Genomic DNA, 25,634 nt, shown 5'->3' on the forward strand with positions numbered 1-25,634 from the left:
TTTCGATTTTCATCATTGAGTTACTCACAAAATTATTTTTAGAAGATGAGTGCTTTTTTTCTAAAACTTCAAAATTGAATAGTTGCCAAATCCATTAATTTTTGATTCATCTTTCGAAATTTTCTAGAAATAGCCAGAAATAGCGTTGCATCCACCAAATGTATACATTGCGATATATATAATTTCTGGCTACCGAATAAACTAGTTATTTTAGATCAAACTTGTGAGTGGTGAAGTAAGGTGAAAAACAAAACTTCAGGTGATTATTTTTTGTTTAGTTTAACCAAATCGTGGTGAATTTTATATCTTAAAAGTTATACGTGAGTTGTTCTTTAGGGTTTAGAACGAACTTATTAAATAAAAAAGGATATACAATGTATCGATTTAAAATGAAAACTAAACTATATTTTCCTTATTTGTGGAATTTAAATTTTTACGGGAACCGAAAACTGAAATCTATGAGTTCACAAATAGAGCTAATTATAGATATTGTGCTTTACGATGGAGATATTGGAAAATTGAAAACAAAATTATTCAGAATGATGTCTTAACCGCATATGCATACAAATTTAATGTTTAATTATATTTCAAACAATTTTACTAATTTTCAGCTTCGTGGGAATTTATGTAGCCTTACTCTCATTTTTTGGTCTAATTTGACCGGACTTTAATATAAAAAAGATTTAGAAACTAATTGTAAGAGATACTAAAAGTATCAATGATTTAACTATAAAAATTGAAATGAATAGGCGCAATAATTTAAAATCATCTTCAAATTATTCTTTCCTTTAATTGAATAGGTACCTGTCCCGGATTAGTGACAGGTAATTTAAAAACCAATCGAAGTATCTAATTAATTAAAGAACTTACTAAATACTGTTTATTCGCGAAGAGTAGATCTATTATTTGGACATATTTACTTATTCGATCAAATTATGTTTCAATTTTTTTTGTAAGAATGTCTATGGTACCTCTCCTCTTTCGTGATTGGTGGGACGAAGAAGACATGTTTCGTCCTTCACGTCTTCTGGATCAACAATTTGGATTGGGATTGAGAAGGGACGATCTAATTAATTCACTAAGCACCATACCCAGAAGATCAAGGCTATGTAACTACATCAGACCGTGGACTACTACTCCTACCAGTCTTCAAAGACAAGATTCCGGATCTACTATCACTCAGGATAAAGACAAATTTCAAGTAAGGTTTTTTATTAGTTTACGATTTCCAATTTGATTGGAAGTTACCACTCTAGAGTTCATCATTATGATTATAGCTGTTTTCCATTTGCATCAAAATTCATATTATTCTCTGACTTTTAACCAGCAATCTGCACAAACTTAAGACTGTGTCCTTTAGTGAATTTTGTGAACTTAGGACATCACGTTATCGGATCTTCTCATCAAAATACGCAAGAATACTAAATGATTGCAAACAAACATTGATCTAAATAAACTTATAAATATTATTTTAGTTGTCGATTCTTTTGGTGCGAGTAAGATACTCACATAATTGAGTGCCTTAGTTCACTTCACTGTAAATGGAAAGCAGCTTATGTTGTAAAAAAATAACTTAACAATATGTGTTTATATTTAGGTTATTTTAGACGTCCAACAATTTACGCCAAGTGAAATTACCGTGAAGACCAACGGCAACAGTATCATCGTAGAAGGTAAACACGAAGAGAAACAAGATGAACACGGTTTTATTATGAGGCACTTTGTCAGAAGATATGTCCTACCCGAAACGCATGATGCCGAAGGAGTTATCTCATCATTATCTTCCGATGGAGTTTTGACTGTGAGTGCTCCAAAAAGAAAAGAGAAACCCTCTTCAGCTGAAAGAGTAGTTCCCATAACGCAAACTGGACCTGCTAAGAACACTGTAACGCCAGTAGTGGAAAGTCCTTCCCCACAAGCTTAAGTTACGAATGAGGCGGATTTTTTATGTTACTTGATTTACAAAAAAACTATATATATATATATATATATATATATATATATATATATATATATATATATATATATATATATATATATATATATATCATTTAATTTTCAAATAAAACTAGTATTAAATGTAAATTGGTTTGCAATTGTTTTCTTCCTTCCTGTAAGATTAATCATTTAAGAAATATCTTGGGCTTTCTCTTGTCGTTAGCCGCTTTTATAGCCATTCAGAATATTCTAGAATATTCGATAATTACTTAATCATATTGGAAAAAACCGAAGTACACGGAAAATAATGACAATCTAACCAAATGAACCCTCAACAAAACTACTTTAGCCAATTTGTCTTTTTTTGAAAAACTGTTCGAAAGTTAAAAAGATGAAGATTTCATTAAGTCATGAAGAACTTTTCAAGAAAAACAACTTAATTTTCTAATATTTTTTTTATTTAATCCAAATCTAGATCACTATGAGGTTTATGGATCTTTGATTAAGGATTTAACATTATTTTTTCTCAATGTCTTTATATCTTTTATTCCTTTCCATTTTATCGTCTTTGACTCACCTGAATCTTTCTCATTATCAATCGATATTTTTCTTGGTTTTTCTATACTTTTTATCTTTAATTGGTTAAATTTTTCTTAATGTCTTTTTTATTTTATTTTCTATTTTCCTGATCAATCTCATTTTCATTATATTTATATGGTCTATTTGAATTCAATGTCTGTCTCACAACTGTTCAGCATAGTACGCCTATATTTTAATAACTGATAACAAAGTTTTCCATGTGATCTAAATTCCTGTAGGCAGTTAACAGCAAATTTAAAAAAATCATTGAAAAAATACTCCATTTCTTTATTTCAAACATAATTTAATGTGAAATGTAATACACCTTATATGAGATATATAAAACAAGAAATAACTAGATTTTAACTAATGCAATCATGAAAAGGTTTAGAATATACATTGAAATCTTAGTTTTCAATCATACGAAACTGTTCTCATAACCCTTGGAACAGAGTTACAGCCCAACTATTTATTTTGGAATGGATTCAACACATTTATTCTATCAGTATATAATAGTTATTGAAAAGTTTGCTTTTAATGTCGTCAAGAATTTATATAACAATTTTTAAAATCCTTGTTGATATTGTTTGGACTCTAATCGATTCTGGAGAATTTCTAATTGTCGTTTAGCTTCACATTGTGGGAAATTGTTGAGATCGTAGTATTGTGGTGCTATCTTTAATAACCATTCAGCTGAAACAGAAAATAAATATATTTGTAGCAAACCAAAATAATATTTTACATAAACTACCCCACAAATTTATTTAATTAGGATCCCTTTCATTTGTATGAATCCTGACACATCAATTGGACATGTACAACAGTTGAACGTGTCAAGAGCAGTCACACCTGTGACTATGACATCGCTCTTGTCATTGTAGGCAAATATTGGGAGGAACTAACTCCCTGAAGGCTATCTCAGATACTATACTTCATTAAAATTACTCTACGGTTACAAGGTCTTTCTATAATATCAAAGGACAGACCATGACAAAAAATTATCGAAGTAATTTCATATTTTTAATTTAGCCCAAATAATTACTATAACTATATAACTTACGTTTTATATCTGTGACAGTCCTAATATAATTTTTTGTAGTTAGTACAAATTCATTGTAGATGACCCATTCTGGTTTGTGATCTAAACATGTGGATGGATGGAGTTGTACTATTTGATTATCTTTAATTGTCAAATAATGTCCCGTTCGCTCAAGATGTGCCACCTAAACACAAAAAATTATTATATTTTATTTTCATATATTTAAAATATAAGACCTCATTAGAAAATAATATATAGTTGAACTAGTTTAGTACGTCAAAAGTTAAGAAGTTGTAGGTGCCAAATGTATATTAATAGCTCAAATTTTAAATTTCCAATTTGTCAACACAATGACAAAAAATGTTCTATTATCAGAGTCAAAAAATTTAAAAATCGAAGAAACTGACAGATACTGTATTTAAAGATTGGAAATCAAAGTTATTCCAGACTTTATCAGGGATCCTGTACAGAATCAATAACTTGGTTTATTCAAAGAATTACTTGAGAGTTCAATTTATTACCAATAGAAACATGAATACGAACCTGCATGAAAAATCCATTGACAAGAGCTTTCCTAATATTGATGTAGTAATCTTTGCTTGTAAATTCTGTAGAGGTACGTTTCAAGTTAAATCTATCCATAATTCTAGAAAGTTGATGCCTAACGTTGTCAGCGGATTTTAACGAACGGTAGTTGACAAAATTCTCGTAGCACCATTGTGGTTCTTCCATACCTAGTTGAAAAAATATATTTAATATCTGCTGTACATCTTCCGAAAAGACAGTTGTTCAAAAACGAATAGTCGAAGATAGTGAAGATGTGGTTCAACTTGCATAATCCGATACAATGTAAAGTGAATTTTTTAAATTCAAATCCATGACTCTAATCGAATGGTTATTATAATATCAAAAATATTATTCAAATCGTTTCTGTACTAAACAGAATACATGGTTACTATAAAAACTTCGATTATCCCAATACCTGGAACCAGGCAGGGAGGCGGCTAAAAAAATTCAGTATCTTCAGCGAAGTAACAAAAAAGTGAAAAATTAGGAACATCTTTGAAAAACTGCATAGTGGAAAACAGGATGCAACATATTTGTTGAGTGAGATGCTGGCTTCACCAGCCAGAGCAACAAATATTAAAAATTAAATAAAATGGATTCAACATTATATTCTTCTCAGAATGCATCGGAATTAATCGTTAGGGCTTCACTTAACGAACTCCAATGGCTATTACTTCACAAAGGTGTAAATGACAAGAAAATCCATATGTCTCCGTCATACCAGGTAGTACTAAACGCCAAAAAAAATTGTTATCCATTCAAAACACAGACATCGGTCACCAATTCAATGGGAGAAATTAAATTAAGAATTTAGCTTGAATATGTTTCAACATCGTGTTTTTAAAAACCTGTAAATATAAGTTGGGATAAATTTCTTTAATTTCTTATACCTTTGTTTCTAAATCGTGTTGATTTCAGTCTTTAACAAAATATGAGAAAAACTGAAAGAAATCGAAACAACAAATTTGTATCTGTCTTTCAGAAATTTACAAAAAAACTATTTTTAAAACAGTAGAGACCTAAAATCAAGACGATTTTGAAACATAAATTGGGATATCGATATATTAACCACGATTTTTGATCAGCTAAATTCGTAATTCTGACTACTGTGTAATATGCGATATTGTGGAATACTTCATACAAATGTCTCCATGGTATTCATGATTTCTTGCTTGCAAATATGTCAGTATACATTCTTTTATAAATTGTAAATTTTAACTATAATTTTTTATTTTTATAATAAATGAATACTCAAAATAATACTTACTTTGTTTAAATGCGTGATAGACGTTGAGTAGTGTGAGATGATCTCCATCAATGTGTGCGAAGCGCATCTTAGCGTCATCAGCTGCTTTTTTTGCTTCATTTGGACGTACGAAACACTGCGAGACTAAATATTGGAGCGGGCAACCAAAAGGGCAATGCCCGTATCCAATCGATATAGTAGATGTACGCCACTCAGGCCCTTCCTACAGAGCTACCCCTTAGTCAGAACGTTTTGTCAACAAGAGTGCAACGCCAAAAAATTAAGCCATTATAGTATAACCAGAAATATAGTAAATATCACTTTACATAGCTATGTAGTTAAGATGGAATTTTTGGAACTGTTGGTGATATTCATACAGAACACACCTACCCTAACCAAGTTATCGTTTTCAGAGACTGAAGCTAAATTGTTATACAGTGTAATTGTGAGTGTTGGTGTAGTGGTAGTGTAAACAGTGTGTTCAATATAGTTATTAGATAAAATATATTCAATTGATTAGGTTGAATAGTTCTAAGTAAAAAGTCGTAAATAGAATACAACACATTGTATGTGGTAATTACGGAGCCAGTGTATTATTAAGATTACTATATCTATAGTTTTACTTTTTAAAACGAAACTAGCTTGCACCATAAGGTCAAACGAATTTTGTTGTGACTTATTTTCAACAGAGAGTTGCGCTCTTGTTATGTAAAACGTTCTACATATATTTTTTTTTCATGTATTTGACATTTTTAATCAACAAAATTACATGCTCTGCTTGTTTGGTGTGTAAATGTCAAAAATATGATAATTTTTTTTTATATTGTATTTAAATATGAAAACGCACTTACGCAATCAAATTACGAATTCTAAATAAGAAAAATACGGTTTTTACTCAAAATTAGAAAATATACTGAGAAGTTATTTATAATCTACCCTGGAAGTGTAACTTTTGTTAAATATTACCAATACAAAATTACCTGTACTTTTATAAAAATAATGTATGAAAGTAATTTCAAGTTGTAAGTGGTTTTCATTTGATTCAAGCACCCCAAATTTATTGCACAAGTTGTTTTAAGATTTTAAAAAATATTGGAATGTCTAATATTGAAAACTTGGCCAAAGGTTATATAATAATCAAAGGTGCAGAACATTTCTTTATCACTAAAAGATAGGGAGATATTATTTTAAAACTTTATTAGTATTTCTATTGGTGTGAGGGGTGAAAGCAGAATTAAAACGCTAACGTCAACCTCCCCAGCTCAAGTAATAATCTTTGTTATCATGTGCACCCTGCTAGAAACTCATCATCGAGCGACTGCTGGAATAAGCATTCCCTATTTACTGGTCAACAGCTTCGGGTGAAAGAGCTGGCAAGTAAAGGGCACCTTCTAGCGTTGGGGTTAAAGAATTAACCTGCAGATGGATGAACCAAAAAAACAGTCAACAACATAAGGATACAGAAGGTGGAAAACCACTGTATTAAAGATCTGCAAGATTCCCCAAAGAAGTCACCATGGCATTGATACCTCAGTCGCAAAATGTTATTAATCATGGAAATGGGAGGAATAAGAGCAAATAGAAACCAACTTTCACTAATAGAAATCTCACAGTTCAGATATGGTTAAGAACATTTAGAGCTGACATCATAAAAAAATAGAAGCTTTCGAGTTGTGGTGCTATCAGGGAATCCTCACGATCCCGTGGACTGCACATACCAATAACGAAGAGGTACTCAGCCAGCTGAATAAGGATCAAGAACTCCTCTTATGTTTTTCTATTAGACATATCAATATTTTTATATTAAATATAGATAAGATAATTAAACTATACGAAACGTGATCAAAAAATAGTAAATGAATTTGTAGAGCAGCAATTACTCCTGCCACATCTATTTCAACTAGTATATCTTATACCCTCATGAGTTGAGACAATCAATGACCAGTTTGAATCTGCCCTGATAAAAATGTGAATAGACCAGTTCATTCATTCTAAGAAGCAATTGACTATTGGGGAACTAAGGAAGCAGCTTGAGATATTGTTGTGAAAGATGATTTAAAAATGAGACTAGATTATGCCAAATATGCTTTGAAATTTTGCACTGATGAACAAAAAGAAATCGTGTTTCCATTTGCATGGACCTGAAAGATCATTTTAACTCAGATCCAGAAAAAATCATAGTTGTCAATGGAAAACAAATTACCTCGCTCTAAAAAGATCAATGGAATGGCGAATATCAAGGACATTGTCCTATGGAAACCATCCTGAATTTTGCAAATAGGTATTGAAACATTTGCATAACAAAGTGGAAATAATGAGATCTAAAAAAGGAGCGAATTATCATTATGACAATACACCATGCGAAAAATCATTGTTCCAAAAGAAGAAATTCTTCCACTCATGGATTGAAATATTAATTTTTGTTGTTTTTTTATTTTGTATTTAGTGAAATAATTTACTGTATTTATTGATCACAAATTTCTTTCACTTAATTTTCAATATTTTTTGAATTATGGATACATTGTTCTAAATATTTCTCTGAAAAATGTAGTGATGGCATAAGGTACAAGGAGAAAATTTGGAGAAGAATTTACTATAAATTTAAACTTTAATTTAATGGCCTCCCATTATATCCATAGAAATATAGTAAATTTATAATTGTTACTATCCAATGGCTATTCAATTTTATCTTTATCTTATGCAATCAAAAATTGTATGGAAAGATTGGATCATCATTTTTGTTTTATGTAGAATTCATGCAAATATCAAGTTTTGACCTATTTAAGCTTGTCAAGATGATAGATATAGAAATTCATACGAAATTCGTTGTGGTGTTAATGTGACATTAGACTCAAAATTGTCAGAGTAATCTTAGGAAAACCATAATTTTATATAAAACTGTGTTTGCAATATGAATGGATAATATAAAATTAATATATTGATACAGAACACATAACATAGAAAAAACAGTTTACTACCATCGATACTGAAACATTCTGAAATGGGATAAAAGCAATGTGATTGAAGTTGACACAGCAAAGATTCAGGCTGCTGATATTTTTGTCTGATTTGGGGGTTGAAGTTGTGGTCGAAATAATCAAGGAAACTGCTACACAGAAACTTGGAGCCCTCTTTAAAACCAAAAAGCTGTATACTCCGTCTGCAGGGTCTAGATTCGTCCATTCTACGAGTATTGCTAGCATATCTAGAGCCCGGTTTCCAAGTATACCCTGAGGATACTCAATTCAAATAGCAATTCGATTTATGAGCACCCCAGAGCTGACCAAAAATGGACAGCTTAGAGATTAGAAGAAAGAATGCTAACTTGACTATTTTACCAATACTACCATGGTAGCTGCTTATCAGAGCCATCCAGTATAATCCAACCTAGAGCAGTATTTGCAAGATTTATTGACAGGAAATCGCGGCTCAGGACTTCTTTTTCAAAAAGTGCAAGCCTGCCAAATCAGCTACCAAAATACTTCTATCTCAAACATTACAATTTTCTACAATTCCACACCGCAAACACCACTCGAGCTGCTCGAGTGTAATAGGGTTTAACCTCTTTTTCTCATAGTGTAAAATATTAGTTAACAGTTTTACATTAATATTCCTATGTTTCATAAAATATTTTCAAATTCTGTATAAGAAGTAATTTGATTTGTTTATGATTTGTGGAATTCATATTATAATTTTTAACTAAAGATTATAATTTGTCTTTCAGCACATTTTAAATATTTATTAATCTCTATCGATTTACTAAAAAAATTAAATTTCATAGTCATTTCTACAGTCCCAATTTAGGATGATCCAATCAAAAATTGATAAAATTAAAATTTTGCAGATACTGATTTCAAGGTTGCTAAATATCAAATACCTGCAGAAAGTCATGTCCTTTATTGATTGCTTATCAAGAAGGATAATAGATATTTCCAAAACAGAACAAATCAAAGATAATATGAGGATAAAAAATAATATTTAATGAATTATATAAAAAAATCAATGCAAAACAAAATCTACTCCTATCTTACTTATTACATTAGATATAAAAAATGTTTTTCATCTAAAAATATCTGTTGTATGCAACCTTGAAATAATATCACAAGACACTCAAATATTCCTGAAAAATAAATACCTGACAACATTGCTGTGATCGACAATAACTCATTGGAACAATTGTGATTACAGCTAGCAATTAACATCTTGGCAAGTTGAGGATCGAGGGGAAATTCCGCCATTACAGCTCCCAGATCTGTCAAATTTCCATCGTCGTCTAATGCAGCTAAGTAATTAAGTAGTTCCAATGCACGCATAAGTGTTTCAGGTGCTGGAGGATCCATAAAATCGAAATGTACTAGGTCATCGATACCCAGCTTCTTCAACTGAAGTACGACCGATCCCAAATTTGACCTGCAGCAAAGATTAAGCAGCACAATTAGATGTATGGGGGCATAGAAGAAATAAGAACTAATACTGTTTATTATAATTTTTTTTATAATGATAATACCTCAATATTTCTGGATATGTATTGTCCTGCATTTCATGTTTGAAAGCTTTTTCTGTGTATAATCTGAAACATTTTCCAGGTTTTGTTCTCCCAGCACGACCCGCCCTTTGTTGCGCTGAAGCTTTACTAATAGGTGAAACCAACAGAGACTCTACCCTAATCCTAGGATTGTACACCTGAAACATATGATTTTTCAACTCACAATCATACTGAAATAAATTCAGATAGAGATTATACAGTATTGGATAATATTTTGCAGAAGGCAGAAACTTAATTCCAATCTACTTGTGTCAATATGGCTATAAATTATAAATGTGGAGGTATAGGAAGTTTCAAACAATAATTTATTGAATTTAAAAGATTTATTTAAAATTTTAAGGTCTTTTTGCCATAATGGCTTGGAAGTAAGGTGTATTCTCAAAAATCTATGAAAAATAAATTCATAAACTGAATAATTATTTTAAAAAGAGATAAAATTATAAAACTCTCAGCCTTATTTAACTAAACCAAATCTATTATACAGAGAGTAGATTATCTCTTTACCTAACAAAAAAAAAAAAGAAATAAATACCCAGGTATTTTACATCACTTTTCAGCTGTAATGTTCAAACAAATATTTGAAGGTCTTAAAAATCCATGACGATAAACATTTTACTGCAAATTAGTTCACAATCATTTGGAAATATAATTGGTGATATGGGAGGCCATTTGATCACTAAAATATCACATTTCTATGATCAAGGCAACCCTGTTGCTCAAACTGTAGATTCATCTATAAACATTAGCTTTTTAATAAATTTTTGTTCTGAATCGGTATCACCAAACTCTATCAATTTGATATTATTCTTAGGGAGATAGTTCCTAAGTTGATTGTAGTTTAAGCAACCATATACACAAATCTTTACTCAAACATTTCTGCTACACTTTGGTAAATAGGAATATTTTCATTACCTTTTGTTTGGCAAATCCAGGATCAATAACAAAAACAACACCATCAATGGTCAAAGACGTTTCAGCGATATTTGTAGATACTACAACTTTCCTACCGATAGCTCCATTAGGTTTATTTGGAGGAGGATCTTCAAAAATTCTCTGCTGTAGATTTGGAGGTAATGTAGAATATAAAGGTATACATTTCAGTTCACCAACTTCTGGACCTAAATTGTCTATTTCCCTTTTTATCCTTTTACAAGCCACTTCTATTTCCTCTTGTCCAGTCAAAAAAAGTAATACATCACCTAATTAAATATTTTATATTAGTTATACTTGCTAACATCACAATACATATACTATTTACATACAAAAAATAAATAATAATTATAAACCGTTTTAATTATTTTGACGTGTTATACAACAGGAGTAAAGAGATTGCCTCTTTGTGGAATGTGGAAAGTTCTACAAAACACAACCAAGTAAACAGACTATCCTCAATTTGTTCCAAAATGTTAACAATTGTTGGCATTTAAGGTCTGAACCTTATAAAAATGGTTAAATTGGCTATATATGTAAAATGGTTCACTCTGTTATACAGGGGAAATCCCATATCTACAATCTCCAGAAAATCAAGATCACCTTCATGTCTTCTGCAGCTTCTACTGTTGCCATTTTGTGAATTCTTTTAACACAATAAACCAAAAGAATGTCTTGTAACTTATGAGAGCAAAGACAATATTATGTAACACCTATAGTGATAATTATTGTTTCTGCTGACTTTTAAATACTTTTATACTTTGCTTAACACATGGTAGAATTCATAAAACAGAATTAAGCCAGTGTTCAAATTTAAACCATTGTTAACCTTACAGTGAAAATTGCCATTAATTTGTTCATTTTTGCCGAAACATGGTCATACTTTCACACCTCAGAAATAAATATACAACATACATTTTGCACATACTGCATATTATTTGTCTATAAAATGTCAAGACAAAGATAGTAAACAGCTTTACAGTGAGTAAAAAAAACCATACCATAAAGTCACATTTTTGAATCTTTATACAAATTATTTTCTATACTTCTTAATTTACAATATATGAGTTCCCAAGTGTACTATGGACTCCAGATTAAACTCATCTTACAATGTATTCAAATAGTTTAGAGACAATAATTTTTGAACAAAATGAAAAGGAGGATACATAACTTTAGATATAAACTTAGGAAAAGTTGAAATAAAATTTATCAATTTATATTACCTTGAATTTCCTCACACATATGAATTTGAATCACAGTTCTAATAGCAGCTTCCAGATAATCCCTTTCTGGTTCTGGGGTATAAAATATTTCTACCGGATGAGTTCGACCAGGAACATTCATTAAAGGAGCATTATCAAAATAATGTTGAAATTTACCAGCATCCAATGTTGCACTCATAATAACAAGTTTCAAATCCTAAAATGAAACACATGAAAAACTCTAATTTTTCTTCAAATATTTATAATGATCTACTACTACCTTTCTTTGTTTGATAACTTCTTTTAAAACACCCATCAGAATGTCTGTAGCTAAAGTTCTCTCGTGAGCTTCATCAAGTAAAATACATTGGTAAGCTTCCAACATAGGATCACTCATTCCTTCCCTTAATAACATACCATCAGTCATGTACCTAAATAAAAAATTATAGGATTTAAAACTATGGTATATCAAATATAGACATATATTTACTTGAGTATAGTTTTTGCAGAAGAACAATCTTCAAAACGTATACTGTAACCAACTTCCTGACCTAAAGGTACATCCATTTCTTCAGATACTCTTTGAGCAACTGACATTGCCGCTACTCTTCTAGGTTGAGTACAACAAACACCTTTTGTACCCACTGTCCTCGAATATTCTACACACCATTGAGGTATTTGTGTAGTTTTACCAGAACCTATGAAAATAAAATTGTTTTACTGTTTAAATGATTTTATATAATCAATTACCTGTTTCTCCCACGAGTACTATACATTGATGCTCATTTAAAAGCCTCATAAAATCAGCTCTATACTCGAATACTGGTAATCCAATTCTTTTTCTAAACAATTCATGATACTTTTGAGTATAAGGTAAACCTGTGTAAGGATTTGATGAACCGGATGGTGCGGTTGTAACCGCAATGCTTATGCCTCGTTCTTCCCTACAATAAAATCATAAATTTGAATATAGGAGTTAAATATTCAATCATAACTTTTACCGTTTCTTTTTGATAAAAGGGTCTATTACATCGATCCGTCGTTTGGACATTTTTGAAATTAATTAGTAATTGTTAGTTTCGTTATCAATAAACAGCAGATACAGTAATATCTAATAAATCACTTGAAATTCGGCTTACTGGGTATCAACACAGTACCGAACACGAAGAATAAGAGAGTTAATTTCAAGATGGTCGGTTGTTCACAAAACCTCCTGAATTTCCGTGATTGTCAAATGTTACCAACTAGTGTCAATGAATAAGACTACAGAAATAAAAGTTTTTCAGCTAAATATTATTTCTCATTAATTTATTCAAAACAATTTCAATTTTCGCTTCATTTTTAGAATCATTATATATAATAATATAAATCTTGCTGGACACGTTATGTTGACAAAAGTGTACTTGATAAAAAAGAGCTATTTTCGTAGGCACAGTAGGATAGAATATCTATAATTTTGTTAATAATTAATACTACTAAAATTTCTTCAATTATATATCCTCTAATTGTAAGCTTGCATTTGGATTTAGAGAGAGTTCTTAAAATCATAGAATTATACGAACTTCATGGCAATTTTAGTTTTGTGGAAATTTTTTATTGATTTTATGTTGGTAATACTTAAATTTTCTTTTTAGGTTTGTGCATTCTAAATAGAAATATCTGTAAGAAAAAGGTATTCAAAATTTATCTATATCATCTATAATAAAATGATAATTTTTATAGGCGAAATATATAAATTAAGAGTAAATTTCTAAACGTACTATAAAATTTTAAGCGACAATTGATTAATTGTTAGAAAAATTCGAGGTTAAATTATGCGAAAATATAATTTATAAATCACTTACAAAATTTAAATGCAAGTGATCTTAGAATCAAATACAGCAATATACTTTTTTTGTGATAGTAATAAAAAAATTGGATAGAAGATTTACGACAACGTTTATGTTTTTAGTCATAAAAAAATGCCAGAAATGACTGAAGTTGATAAACCCGTTGTGTCCGAACCAAAACCAGAACACAGTGAATCTTCAACAGATAGTGACTCCGACGAAGAAATTCCAGAATTAGAAGATGCAGGGGCTGCAAATGCTGCATCAGCAACATTTCCTGGGGCCGCTGCTGCAGGTTTGCCAGTTGATATGGTTTCCAAAGCCAAACAATCTAGAGGGGAAAAGAAAGCCAGGAAGATAATGTCAAAACTTGGTTTGAAACCTGTGAGTAATAATAGAAGAAATCTGTTAGTTCTTTTCTGAAATATTGACATTAAATATTTAGGTTCAAGGTGTCAACAGAGTAACCATCAGAAAATCAAAAAATATTCTATTTGTTATCAACAAACCAGATGTTTACAAGAACCCTGTCAGTGATACTTATATAGTTTTTGGAGAAGCCAAAATAGAGGATCTCTCACAACAGGCACAAGTTGCTGCAGCAGAGAAGTTTAAAGAAGTAAATCCTGCTGGTGAAAATGCTACTGGTACTACAACAACTTCTGTTGCTCCTATAGCTGAAGAATCAGAAGATGAGGAGGTGAATAATTTCTAATAGATAATTTAATTTTTTATCAGTGTCAAATATATAGTTAAATTGATATTGTTACTAAACCCTATGGAAGCTGTTTATATTGTTGCATTTTATATTTTAGGTTGACGAATCTGGAGTTGAGGAAAAAGACGTTGAATTGGTGATGTCCCAGGCAAACGTCAGTAGAGCTAAGGCTGTTAAAGCACTGAAAAATAATCAGAACGATATAGTTAATGCTATTATGGAGCTGACGATGTGAGAACATTAAGAATAAATTTCATAAATCTCCTTCCTCTTTGCTTGAATACATCAGTATATAAGTTTTTTCTGTAAATAATAAGTCAATAAATGCCAAAAAAATCATGTTATTTAATTTGTAGAAAAACCTTCATTATAAATCTACTTTTGATAAATCTGGAGCAGTTGGTGGCTTGAGCTCAGACTAATGAAGTCTCGTGCTCTATCCACTACCAACAGAGGAATTATTATGGAATTAATATTTTATAATGCTGGGGCTCAAAGTGAAAGCAACCCAAAACTTGCATGAGCCAAGGAAAGAAAACCAGTAATTTCCTATCACATTTCAAAATTTTATCATGATTGTCATCAATAAAATCAAATTGTAATGATTGGAGTCTTTATAATCTGGCTTTGTCTGCCTGCTAATAAAATTTAAATTTCGTGGTTGACATGCTTATTTTTTTGTGTTTGTCTCCATATACGGAACGCACTCCATATACACTACCACTACACCAAAACTCACAATTACACTGTCTCTGAAGACAATAACTTGGTTATCGAAACGTGCGTTAGACGGTGTAATTGTGAGTATTGGTGTAAACAGTGTGCTCAGTATAAATATCACCAACGTTTTCAAAAATTTCATCTAATTTAACTCTACAATAAAAATGCGTCGATGTCTTATACTTATATGTTATATAGTTGCTTTGGCACTACATCTATAAGATATTAAAACATATATTGATCACTATTCTCAGACATAATATTCTCGAATTTACCAGTTATTAATGACGTAGAAGACAAATGGAACGTAACTGCCTACATTTTCTTCAGTTTACATGTTTCTTGATCTGTAGATACATCGCGTCGAGTTCTATGAGTTACTTTTCTCTTCATAGTTGGTAACTGTATCTGCATGCGCAGGACATGTACAACAAATTTCTCCATGCTTCTGAAATCTTAGCATTGTAGTTTTATACGCGTTATATGATTATTAAAGTTGGTAAATTTCTTTTTATATTTGAGTAAATATATAAACTAGTAAAATATGTTAGTTTTATTTGAAACTGCTGCGGGCTACGCCTTATTTAAGGTATGTAAAATAATTTGTTGGTGCATTTGCGATTTAACCTCACTTTTGCCACGCTTTTAGCTTTTAAATGAAAAGAAACTTAAAGAGACAGATAATTTATATCGAGACTTCGAGACACCCGAATCTGCAGGAAAAATGTAAGTTTAATATTTATATAACATTTATGGTAAACCAATATTATTATTGAAACATCAATAGTAATTGTACAGAACAGGTACTTATTGTTGTAAATATGTTTGATGCAATACTGACGGGTCCAGAGAAAGCGGATCAGACCAATGAATCCAAGGATCTGCCTTTGAGAACTTATACAGTAAAAAGCAGATTGAGAGATGCTGTCCTTTTTGGAAGGGTATCAGTGAATTAACCTCTTTTAAGATTTCAAAATAAAATTGAGAGATTGCAGTAGGCAGAGTTTTATGGAGTGATGAGTCTACAGTTTGGGTTAGATCTATGTGATCTCGACTGTGAAACACAGGAGAGACTCAGTGATGGTTTGGGGATGTTTTAGTGGAAGGGCGACTGAGGATTTGAGAGAATTGGTAACAAAGAATGTAATGATGTGGCCGTCACAGTCGCCCGACCTCAACCGGATTGAGTTGTTGGACAAATTGGACAGAGAATACCAAAATTGTGCACCAAAATAATAAAAGAATGGGGTTAAACTGATGATTGGAAAATTTGATTATGCAACAATTACAGACTAATGTTATTATTACTATTTAAAATATTTGATTTTTATATTAAAATTTTTTGTATTGTTTTTAATTGTTGTGTATCACTCAAACTATTGGGTGGATAGAAACTTTTGACTGGTAGTGTATATTACATGCTACAATGTTTGTGATCTCCTTTGACCATAAATTTATTTTTTTAATAAAATTCATTTTTAGTATTAAACTTAAACATTTCGAAAAATTTGCGGATACTACAGAAGCTCTAGCTGCTACAACAGCTGCAGTTGAAGGAAAAGTTTCAAAAAGTCTGAAGAAACTTCTAAAGAAGCACCTGGACAAAGATTTACAAGAACAACTTTTAGTATCTGATGCTAAGTTAGGATCTGCAATTAAAGAAAAATTTAGTTTACAATGTCTCTCCAATACAGCAGTACAAGAATTAATGCGATGTATTCGTTCGCAATTGGACAGTTTGATATCAGGATTGCCAAAAAAAGAAATGACTGCTATGTCTTTAGGTTTAGCCCATTCATTGTCTAGGTACAAATTGAAGTTTTCACCAGATAAGGTTGATACAATGATTGTTCAAGCAGTTTCTTTATTAGATGATTTAGATAAAGAATTGAATAATTATATAATGAGATGTAGAGAATGGTATGGATGGCACTTTCCTGAACTTGGAAAGATAATCACAGATAATATTGCATTTGCTAAGACAGTAAAGGTTATTGGTACCAGAGAAAATACAGCCACTTCAGATTTATCTGATGTTTTACCTGAAGAAGTTGAGGAACAGGTAAAAGAAGCTGCTGAAATTTCTATGGGTACTGAGATCTCAGAAGAGGACATCATAAATATTCAACATTTATGTGATCAAGTTATAGATATAACAAATTACAGGACTCAACTATATGACTATCTAAAAGCTAGAATGATGGCTATGGCTCCAAATCTTACTGTTCTTGTAGGAGAATTAGTTGGAGCTAGGCTTATATCCCATGCAGGATCTTTGATTAACTTAGCAAAACATCCTGCTTCTACAGTTCAAATACTTGGAGCTGAGAAAGCATTATTCCGTGCATTAAAGACTAAAAAAGATACACCTAAGTATGGTTTGATATATCATTCTCAATTGGTGGGACAGTCCAGTACCAAGAATAAGGGTAAGATGTCTCGGATGCTAGCTGCTAAAGCTTCTTTAGCTACACGTGTAGATGCTCTTGGTGAAGATGGCTCATTCACTCTTGGTAAGATTTGTTTTAATCTTGAAATTTATATAAATTTAAATTTCAAACTGTACATTTATGAATTCATCTTTTTTGTTTGGTGATAACAAAAGGTAAAATTTTAATTGCAATTTTAAGGTGCTGAGCATAAAGTAAAATTAGAAGCTAGATTGAGGGTTCTTGAAGAGGGAAATATCAAAAGAATTAGTGGTACTGGTAAAGCTAAAGCAAAATTTGAGAAATACCATGGAATTAGCGAAATAAAACAGTATCCAGATGCAGCAGATTCAACGTTACCTTCAATTGGTAAAAGGAAAAGGTCTGAATCAGAAGGAGTAAAGGAAGAAAGTTCGCAAGAGAATTCTACTACTCCTGGATCGTCGAAGAAAAAGAAAATTAAAATTGCAGTTGAACAAGAAACAGTTAATATTCAAGGTATGAACATTCTGCATTTGAAATTTTTTCTACTGATTTAAATATTTCAGATAATTTTGAATTATGATAATAAATGGTAATAGTTTACAATCTCCAGCGAATTTAACATTTAATATCATATTTTTGTTTTAATAATATGATTTGTATTAGCTTTTTCGTAAACTAGGACACTGCAATCAATGCCAAATTGGCAAAATCTGGACTCTGAGAATAGTACATTGTCTCTATATATTCTGTAGCAAAGTATAGTTGTGATGGGGTTAAAGAAGGTCCAATTTTAAGGTCTCTGTATATTAAACTCTTAATTCGTCTCCTTTTCATATATTAGCTTATTTATTATTGACAGCGTACAAAAAACCTTGACAAAGCAAAGTAACCAATCTTTGTTTCATCTTTATATCAGTTACATGCCAATGGTTCTGACCTGGTCTTTGTTCTATATGCTTAAAAATTGACAATTGTTCCTCAAAACTTTTCTCTTCTCCATCAACACAATATTAGTAAGACTATGATTTTGGTAAACGTTTGGATTCATTTTATAGTGTTAATTAAGTTAAAGAGCATTGTCACATACTTTTATATAAAAAAAACTATACCATTTCTGGCATTTCAGCCAATTACCTGCTTTGTTCAGCAAAATATTTTTCATTAACCTTAAAAAAATGAGAAATATTGGGCTTATACAAAATTAGGCGAGCAAAAGAAACCTAAAGTCTTTTCATTAAAATTTTAAGCTAAATAAAAAATTATGTGTTAATTTTGTTGGGTGGTATACATTTACTGATCCAGTTTATTATGTTACTTATTGTTATCAAACATATCTTGACTCATTGCCTGATATTTTTTTCTACTCTTTAGAAAGTGAACAATCGTTGCCCAAAAAGAAAAAGAAGAAGCATGAAAAATTAGATGAGAGTGTTAAGGAAGAAATCGAAGAAGAGACAATAAATGAAGCGACGCCTAGTAAGAAAAAGAAGAAAAAAGTTAAACAGGAAATAGAAGAACCTCAAGTAGAGGCAGAGGAACAGACATCCGAAAAAAAGAAAAAAAAGAAGAAGCAGAAACAAAGTGAGAGTGAATAAAATTGATATTTTTATAATGTATATAAAAAGTCACGCTGGTAGAGTGTTTATCATTAAGTGTTGTTATTATTTGACTTTATTGGATTTTTTTTATAAAATCGATAAATATATTTGAGAAATTATGATTAACTTTGTAATAATCGGCTATTTTATATAATATAGGTCATTTATGAAGACGTTTCAATGAACACATTAAATAACTAATATCAAAGGACTAAACCCTTGGTCGCATAATTAGTGAATTTTACCAACTTCCAACATTCAATTCTTTTATAAAATAATTTTTACTGTAGTTATTTTACTTAATTTCAAATGTATCTAGTGTTAAGATAGATATAATATAGTTTTAGCAAAAAAAATGTTTTTATCAAAATATCAAACAAAAGTTCCTTAAATCTATGAGTTTACTATTGAAGGAATTGTTCGTAGTGTTATGAGAAAAAATAAGGAAAGAAACAAAATTTATTAAATAAAACGACATATATCCTTAAAGTCATTTCTGTTTTCATTATTGTCCGTGACAATGCTGTGATCGCATTTCTTGACATTAAGCAGAACAATATGTAACTATTTTGAGCTAACTGTTATTTGTTTGTACATTATAAGGCCCAAGTGTAATGTACTATGATATGAAAAATGCCTGGATTGTAAGTACAGCCAGCTAAATTCGACAAAACGTTTTATGGTAATTGAAATTTTGTCTAGCGCGAATACTACACCCACTAAACAAGCAGTGGTAGTAGCTAAGCCCGGTCGAGTATTAGAAGAATTTTCAAATTATTTTACGACTACAGCCATTTTTATATCTCATAATGTACCTCCAGTGGAACTTAAAAATTACCATGGTTGCCTATTTTAGAGATTGTAGCTTCACAACAAATCATGTTTGCCAAAAAAGTATCTAACGACTCCTAAAATTTGAATGTTATTTATCACTCAGCCACATAATTTCAAAAAAAGCTTAAGAAAGTATTGGATAGATGGCAACATCTCTATTCATGACAAGTTGCAGATAGTGATCAAACAGCTGTTTGTTAGTAGGTTAACGGAACTCCCCGTAGTCTTGCCGATAAAAATGGACATACGGTTCGAGTAAGTACAAATTATCTTTTCATCAGAAACAAATATTCATACTTTTGTGATGTTGTATTTAAGTAAACATAAATACATGTTTCTATAAAAAAAATCTCTAGCAGGCAAAGTTTCAATGTGAAATAATACGCAATTTTTTTTCAGATACGGCTTTTCTTTGAAGGTAGCTCTTCAAATTGCTTATTCTGATAAACTACCAGTGGACACAATATATATATATATATATATATATATATATATATATATATATATATATATATATATTGAACCTCCCGAACCCAGTTCTCTTACTGATGAAGAAACGGGGAATGAAGATTACGATGATTGTAACATAGATAGGTGTTCTGGTCTTACTGAAGAAGATATGACTAATGATACTAAATGAAAACCAGAAATGGATCAAAAAATTTTTAAAAACAGTACCGAAGACAGACCATCAGAAGAGGAAATCAAAATACACAATATTACAGTGTATAAACTGTGCAAATAAGAATTCAGTTGATGAAACCGATAAACTTTAAAATACGGCCACTGTTGAATATGCTGAATCGAAGATTTTTTTGAAAAATTTGTCCCCGAGCTAAACCTAAACTATGATAAATCAATGATCACATATTTTGGCCGTCATCCAAGTAAGCAATGCATCCGTAAAAAACCGATGTTTGATTTTAAAATGAGGTGCATCAATGCTACATCTGGGTTGTCTGTGATATATACCAGGGTAAAAATAAAAATTGCAGTCATTAAAAAAAAAACGATTCTCATGTATAATAAGATCTAAAAGCAATTATAACTTTTTGTGGAAAATTTCTCAAATTTGAAAACAATACAATTTGCTGTAATTAGGTATCTACTCGTATATTTTCTTTCAGGTTAGATTAGAATTATTACTTTTGTTATGATTATTAATAATACGGGTTTCTCGTTGTGCGGGCATTCAAAAATATTCTATTTGCACAAAAATAAATTTTTTATTTCGCGGGTTGGCCATCCCTAGGGCAAGTTACGTCCTTGGCACTGATATGCTTGCATTATCTCGAAAGGGGCCTATTTTAAAGTGGATAATAAAGAATCATATTAAAATAAGTAAAAATGTTTTTTTTTATTGGTCGGTCTAGGTCAAATTTAATCACCTTTTTATAGTACTGAGCTTTCCTGCTTATCTAATAGAAAATTCTATTTCATTCATTTATCAGGATAATTTTCCTTTCCGTGTATGTAAGAGTTGCAGGCACTTCATATTTTTTTATGGGAATTATGAGTTTGGTCAAGGAGTACCTAATCATAAGAAAACATCATTAACATAACTGAAAATAAAATTAGTTGAAAATTAACGAATACATTATTTCTTAAGTACTAGCACAAACATATTTTTTAAGTTACATCTTAAAATAAATAAGCAACAATTATATGAACCAAATTCCTTCAGGTAATTATAAAATGTATATGTTTTAATAATTGCACCATGATTTTACTTCCTCAATTTCTTAATAAAATCTGTCAAGTAACAACTAGCGGGACTCCAGTTTTTATTATTGTTGTAAACTTTAACTGATTTTTTGGTACCTTCATCAACAATAACACCTGAAACAAACGTTTTAATTTTCATCTATTTCATTGAATACAGTGCAAAGACTTTTATTTTGCTTATGCTGCTTTAAGATAATTTAAAAATTATTGTTTGAATAAACAAAAAAGTTCTTCAATTAGTTATGTAAAATATGATAAGCAATGTTAACAGAAACTGTTGCACAAAAATTTTAATAAGGTGCATGATATATTGACTGACGTTCATCGAAATTAGTTTTTAAAAAAGCGATTTAACATTTAGATGAATGCCAAAAAAATGCATTTAATCTTAAAACGTTGGTGCTCACGACTTCTAAGCAACTGACTAATTATTATATGACCCCTCTTAAAATGGATTCCTCACGATGTCGTCAGCTGGTACGAACATTACGTTAGGTACTTGATTAAAAGAATAGAGATGAGAGAAAACTATAACTAAGTGAAAACGGATCGAAACTAGAAAATTGATAAATATAATTTCTAACAATTATATAATTATTTGAAAATTACTTACTGACTGATTGTAATTTGTGGTATTGAGCAATGGCATGTATTAAAAGTCTTTCAAAACTTGTAGGTGGATTCTTAACATATGTATCTTCTGGTTTAGCTTTAAAAAACTGTATTAAATCTTCTTCACACACCTGAACAATTTCTAAAGATAAGTTTTTTTTTATTTTGAATGTCCTTCTTATTCTTGAAGAAATTCTCCCGGGACTGTCACTTTGGCAATGTTCAACAACCTATAATATAAATTATATGAAAAAATATATAAAATAAAAAAATCGTCAAATACTGTCCAAATTTATCATCATTTTTTAATTGATATTTTGTTTGACCTAAAGAAAAATTTAAACCTACTGTTTCATTATGGTATTTTGCCGTCAATGCTCTAATCAATTCAGATTGTTCCTCTTCTGACTTTTCTACAAATTCTTGCCAATACTCTAAAGCATCTTTATTATCCAGCAGGCGAGCAAAAGGACCCTTATGAGATTCCATAATAACAACCATATTTTCATTTTCCTCTTCTTCACTTAAAGTTTGTAGAATACATCCTACGAAAACATCAAAAATAAAAAAGTTTTGATAGGTTGTAGAGCACTAACGATTCTGGTAACGTCTTAACTTCTTTTTTCCAGAATTGCTTTTCAAACGTACCACTTCTTCTACCTGAGATGGTTTGATTATTTTTGGTCGGTGTATTCTGATTCTAATAGGTACTTGACCATTATTATTAGTTTCCATATTTTGCACTGGTTCATTATTATTTTCTGTTTCATTATCAGACACATCTCCCAATCTAAAATAAATTTGTTCAAAAATAAACTATTGCAAGTTATTCATAAAATGTGAAAGTATTCAATGTATCCACTAAAAAAATATTTTCTATCAATGCTGCTTTCAATGAAAAGTAAAATATTGTTTAGGAATCATGTGTAGAAGAAGCCAAAGAAAACTAATTGATAAATTTCGAACACAAAATGACAGTAAACTATAGGAAAAAACAAAAATTATTCAATGGAACACTAAAGTAATTAAGAAAGAAAAGGGAAGAAGTTGTAGAAGCAATTAGAACATTGAAGCTGAAATGATTAAATATATAGAGAATAAATGAATTAACAGAATTACCAAACGAAATAATGCAGCATGAAAAAATACATGAAGATTGGAATCTAGGAATTATACTATCTACATATAAAAGTGACGATTAAAGAAATTGTAAAAACAATTGAGGTATATCAATATCAAGCTAACCAGCAAAAATAAAGACGAGAAAAGTAGATAAATTACTTAATACAATGAAAGTTATCATTCTTTGGAAAAAGAAGTACTAAACAAAAATATAAATTGTGAAAAGTAGCTAGCCCTACCAACCTTTATAGCTGCGAATCATGGATCTCAAATCAAATTCAAGTAGACCATATGCATAGAAAAAAAAGCCATTAGGAAAATAGAAAATAAAACAAAAAAAGATGGAATAAGAAATGAAACATAATAGAGATATATTAATGATGAAGAGTTATACATACAGAAAAAAACGTTTGAATACAAAATAGCAGGTAAAAATTATAAAGGAAAACCAAGAAAAATATGAATTGAAAATGTGAAAGAAGCGGCTAAAGATAAAATGGTAAGAAATAAAAGAGTAAACGAAAGATAGAAATTCATTGAGTGAAAAGAATATGGCATGACCCTCAAACAAACAGTCATACAGCACACTGTAAGATGGCATAAGATTAAATAAAATTATGTAGAAAAAATAATCATAGAATTCAAAAAAAGCAAATAATATAACCAAATAAATAAAAAACGTATTCGAGAATAAATAATTTATTAAAGTCAGAGTTAAAAACAAGTCCACAAAAGCAACAGATAACAAATAAGTGATGTACCATTATAACAATTTTTATATATTAGTTGATGATATGCTTTGGAAGTCAATTTTTAATAATCTAAATATGTCTGAAAACATTAATTATACAATTATTCTAACAGTGTTTTCTTCATAATCATTTATAAAATCTCAGAGATGTAAGTTAGTTTTGGTATATACAGTAATCAGTAGAATAACATGCTATTACTATAATGAGTTTCGTCAAATTTAAGTTAATCTGGAAAATAATGAAAAAATATTGCCACAAAAACAGATGTATTTAATTACTTTTTGCAGATGGTTTAGTTACATAATATATATAGTAAAATTTTCAAATACTTCTCACCTACGAAGCTGATTAAAATAACAAATTTTGTTAACAGAATAATGAAAAAATATACCCTTGCTACGTGGTTTAGTGATAAGTAATGTAATATGTGTTTACTTTTAGGTGCTTAAAATCTGTTACTTGATCCTATAAGTATACCTTTATATGATAAAAATCAATTATTTTACAAAAGAAAGTATCTAAGACTAATTAAAAAATAGACTTACTCTAATGTTTCGATATCTGATCCATCAGTAGAGCCAGGTCGGGGATACTTATAATTTTGTTTATCTTTTATGACAGTCATTTTTGTCAAGTATTAGAATAAGTAGTAAATATAAACTTAATTCTATTTAACACCAGGGACACAACTAATTATTGAAATACAACCTTACTATTAATTATATTTACGTATTTATCAAATTATTACGTATATCCATGTAAGGTAGATATGTATCAACAATCAACGAGAGGATGTCACGTGATATTTCATTTTGGACGCAGAAATTTTAAACGTGTTGACATTTTAATGTACAAGGTCGATAAATTTAAAACTAATATATGGATATCACTCTATTTCCTGTTTAAATATTAATCATTTGTCGGTCATAATTATGGATTAAAGTTAGTTCAACGTCCGTGAAAATAACGTTTTTTTTATCAACCTTATTACCCATAACGATACCATTTTGTTTACCTAAATAATAGTTCTTCTGCTATTACCTATATATTGATAAAAATTATACTAAATCATAGATTTATATATTAAAGAACTGATCCCGTGACAGCTTATTTTATACCGATAACAGGATTTGCTGTCTAGAGAAACAAAGATTTAAGGAAAAGTTGAAACATCAATTTTTATATATCTTTTAAAAAATAATTTTGTAATACTATACATTTAATAGTATTACATATATGGATGTATTAATTTCTATTTCTCTC

The 25,634-nt window shown here is 30.2% G+C and overlaps 5 protein-coding genes across 5 annotated transcripts; 3 read left to right on the forward strand and 2 right to left on the reverse strand.

The window, feature by feature from the left end:
- Positions 1-137: 137 nt before the first annotated feature.
- On the forward strand, positions 138-1,974 carry LOC130445969 (protein lethal(2)essential for life). The gene is made up of 3 exons (XM_056781910.1): positions 138-259; positions 958-1,201; positions 1,598-1,974. The coding sequence occupies exons 2-3, from the start codon at positions 959-961 to the stop codon at positions 1,922-1,924; spliced, it is 570 nt and encodes a 189-aa protein (XP_056637888.1). The 5' UTR covers positions 138-259; position 958; the 3' UTR covers positions 1,925-1,974.
- An 815-nt stretch (positions 1,975-2,789) lies between these two features.
- Positions 2,790-13,289, reverse strand: LOC130445970 (ATP-dependent RNA helicase DHX15 homolog). The gene is made up of 12 exons (XM_056781911.1): positions 13,049-13,289; positions 12,798-12,991; positions 12,538-12,745; positions 12,328-12,478; positions 12,069-12,264; positions 10,828-11,114; positions 9,877-10,052; positions 9,505-9,779; positions 5,391-5,513; positions 4,100-4,290; positions 3,578-3,740; positions 2,790-3,210 (listed from the first exon to the last, which is right to left on the reverse strand). Exons 1-12 carry the CDS (start codon positions 13,096-13,098, stop codon positions 3,083-3,085), a joined length of 2,142 nt encoding a protein of 713 aa, XP_056637889.1. The 5' UTR covers positions 13,099-13,289; the 3' UTR covers positions 2,790-3,082.
- Positions 13,290-13,641: 352 nt separating this feature from the next.
- Positions 13,642-14,933, forward strand: LOC130445971 (nascent polypeptide-associated complex subunit alpha). The gene is made up of 4 exons (XM_056781912.1): positions 13,642-13,719; positions 13,999-14,260; positions 14,322-14,576; positions 14,692-14,933. The coding sequence occupies exons 2-4, from the start codon at positions 14,009-14,011 to the stop codon at positions 14,827-14,829; spliced, it is 645 nt and encodes a 214-aa protein (XP_056637890.1). The 5' UTR covers positions 13,642-13,719; positions 13,999-14,008; the 3' UTR covers positions 14,830-14,933.
- Positions 14,934-15,679: 746 nt separating this feature from the next.
- LOC130445972 (nucleolar protein 58) lies at positions 15,680-19,815 on the forward strand. Its single transcript, XM_056781913.1, has 5 exons — positions 15,680-15,903; positions 15,964-16,040; positions 16,797-17,827; positions 17,945-18,241; positions 19,100-19,815. Exons 1-5 carry the CDS (start codon positions 15,859-15,861, stop codon positions 19,321-19,323), a joined length of 1,674 nt encoding a protein of 557 aa, XP_056637891.1. The 5' UTR covers positions 15,680-15,858; the 3' UTR covers positions 19,324-19,815.
- A 1,155-nt stretch (positions 19,816-20,970) lies between these two features.
- On the reverse strand, positions 20,971-25,456 carry LOC130445973 (R3H domain-containing protein 4-like). Its single transcript, XM_056781915.1, has 5 exons — positions 24,917-25,456; positions 23,094-23,287; positions 22,846-23,042; positions 22,499-22,727; positions 20,971-21,999 (listed from the first exon to the last, which is right to left on the reverse strand). The coding sequence occupies exons 1-5, from the start codon at positions 24,994-24,996 to the stop codon at positions 21,887-21,889; spliced, it is 813 nt and encodes a 270-aa protein (XP_056637893.1). The 5' UTR covers positions 24,997-25,456; the 3' UTR covers positions 20,971-21,886.
- Positions 25,457-25,634: the final 178 nt, after the last annotated feature.

This window comes from Diorhabda sublineata, chromosome 6, assembly GCF_026230105.1.
Source record: "Diorhabda sublineata isolate icDioSubl1.1 chromosome 6, icDioSubl1.1, whole genome shotgun sequence".
NCBI lineage: Eukaryota > Metazoa > Arthropoda > Insecta > Coleoptera > Chrysomelidae > Diorhabda > Diorhabda sublineata.

Excerpts from the sequence above, each read along its gene's own strand:
- LOC130445972 (XM_056781913.1), top strand. The coding sequence starts at position 15,859 with ATGTTAGTTTTATTTGAAACTGCTGCGGGCTACGCCTTATTTAAG. Across the intron at positions 15,904-15,963 it reads CGGGCTACGCCTTATTTAAG|CTTTTAAATGAAAAGAAACT; the intron begins GTATGTAAAATA and ends CCACGCTTTTAG. Across the intron at positions 18,242-19,099 it reads AGAAACAGTTAATATTCAAG|AAAGTGAACAATCGTTGCCC; the intron begins GTATGAACATTC and ends TCTACTCTTTAG.
- LOC130445969 (XM_056781910.1), top strand. The coding sequence starts at position 959 with ATGTCTATGGTACCTCTCCTCTTTCGTGATTGGTGGGACGAAGAAGAC. Across the intron at positions 1,202-1,597 it reads AGGATAAAGACAAATTTCAA|GTTATTTTAGACGTCCAACA; the intron begins GTAAGGTTTTTT and ends GTTTATATTTAG.
- LOC130445973 (XM_056781915.1), bottom strand. The coding sequence starts at position 24,996 with ATGACTGTCATAAAAGATAAACAAAATTATAAGTATCCCCGACCTGGC. Across the intron at positions 23,043-23,093 it reads GTTAAGACGTTACCAGAATC|GATGTATTCTACAAACTTTA; the intron begins GTTAGTGCTCTA and ends ATGTTTTCGTAG. Across the intron at positions 22,728-22,845 it reads CAAAATACCATAATGAAACA|GTTGTTGAACATTGCCAAAG; the intron begins GTAGGTTTAAAT and ends TTTATATTATAG.
- LOC130445971 (XM_056781912.1), top strand. The coding sequence starts at position 14,009 with ATGCCAGAAATGACTGAAGTTGATAAACCCGTTGTGTCCGAACCAAAA. Across the intron at positions 14,261-14,321 it reads CAAAACTTGGTTTGAAACCT|GTTCAAGGTGTCAACAGAGT; the intron begins GTGAGTAATAAT and ends TTAAATATTTAG. Across the intron at positions 14,577-14,691 it reads AAGAATCAGAAGATGAGGAG|GTTGACGAATCTGGAGTTGA; the intron begins GTGAATAATTTC and ends TTTATATTTTAG.
- LOC130445970 (XM_056781911.1), bottom strand. The coding sequence starts at position 13,098 with ATGTCCAAACGACGGATCGATGTAATAGACCCTTTTATCAAAAAGAAA. Across the intron at positions 9,780-9,876 it reads ACATATCCAGAAATATTGAG|GTCAAATTTGGGATCGGTCG; the intron begins GTATTATCATTA and ends TCTTTGCTGCAG. Across the intron at positions 3,741-4,099 it reads TCAATGGATTTTTCATGCAG|GTGGCACATCTTGAGCGAAC; the intron begins GTTCGTATTCAT and ends TTTTGTGTTTAG.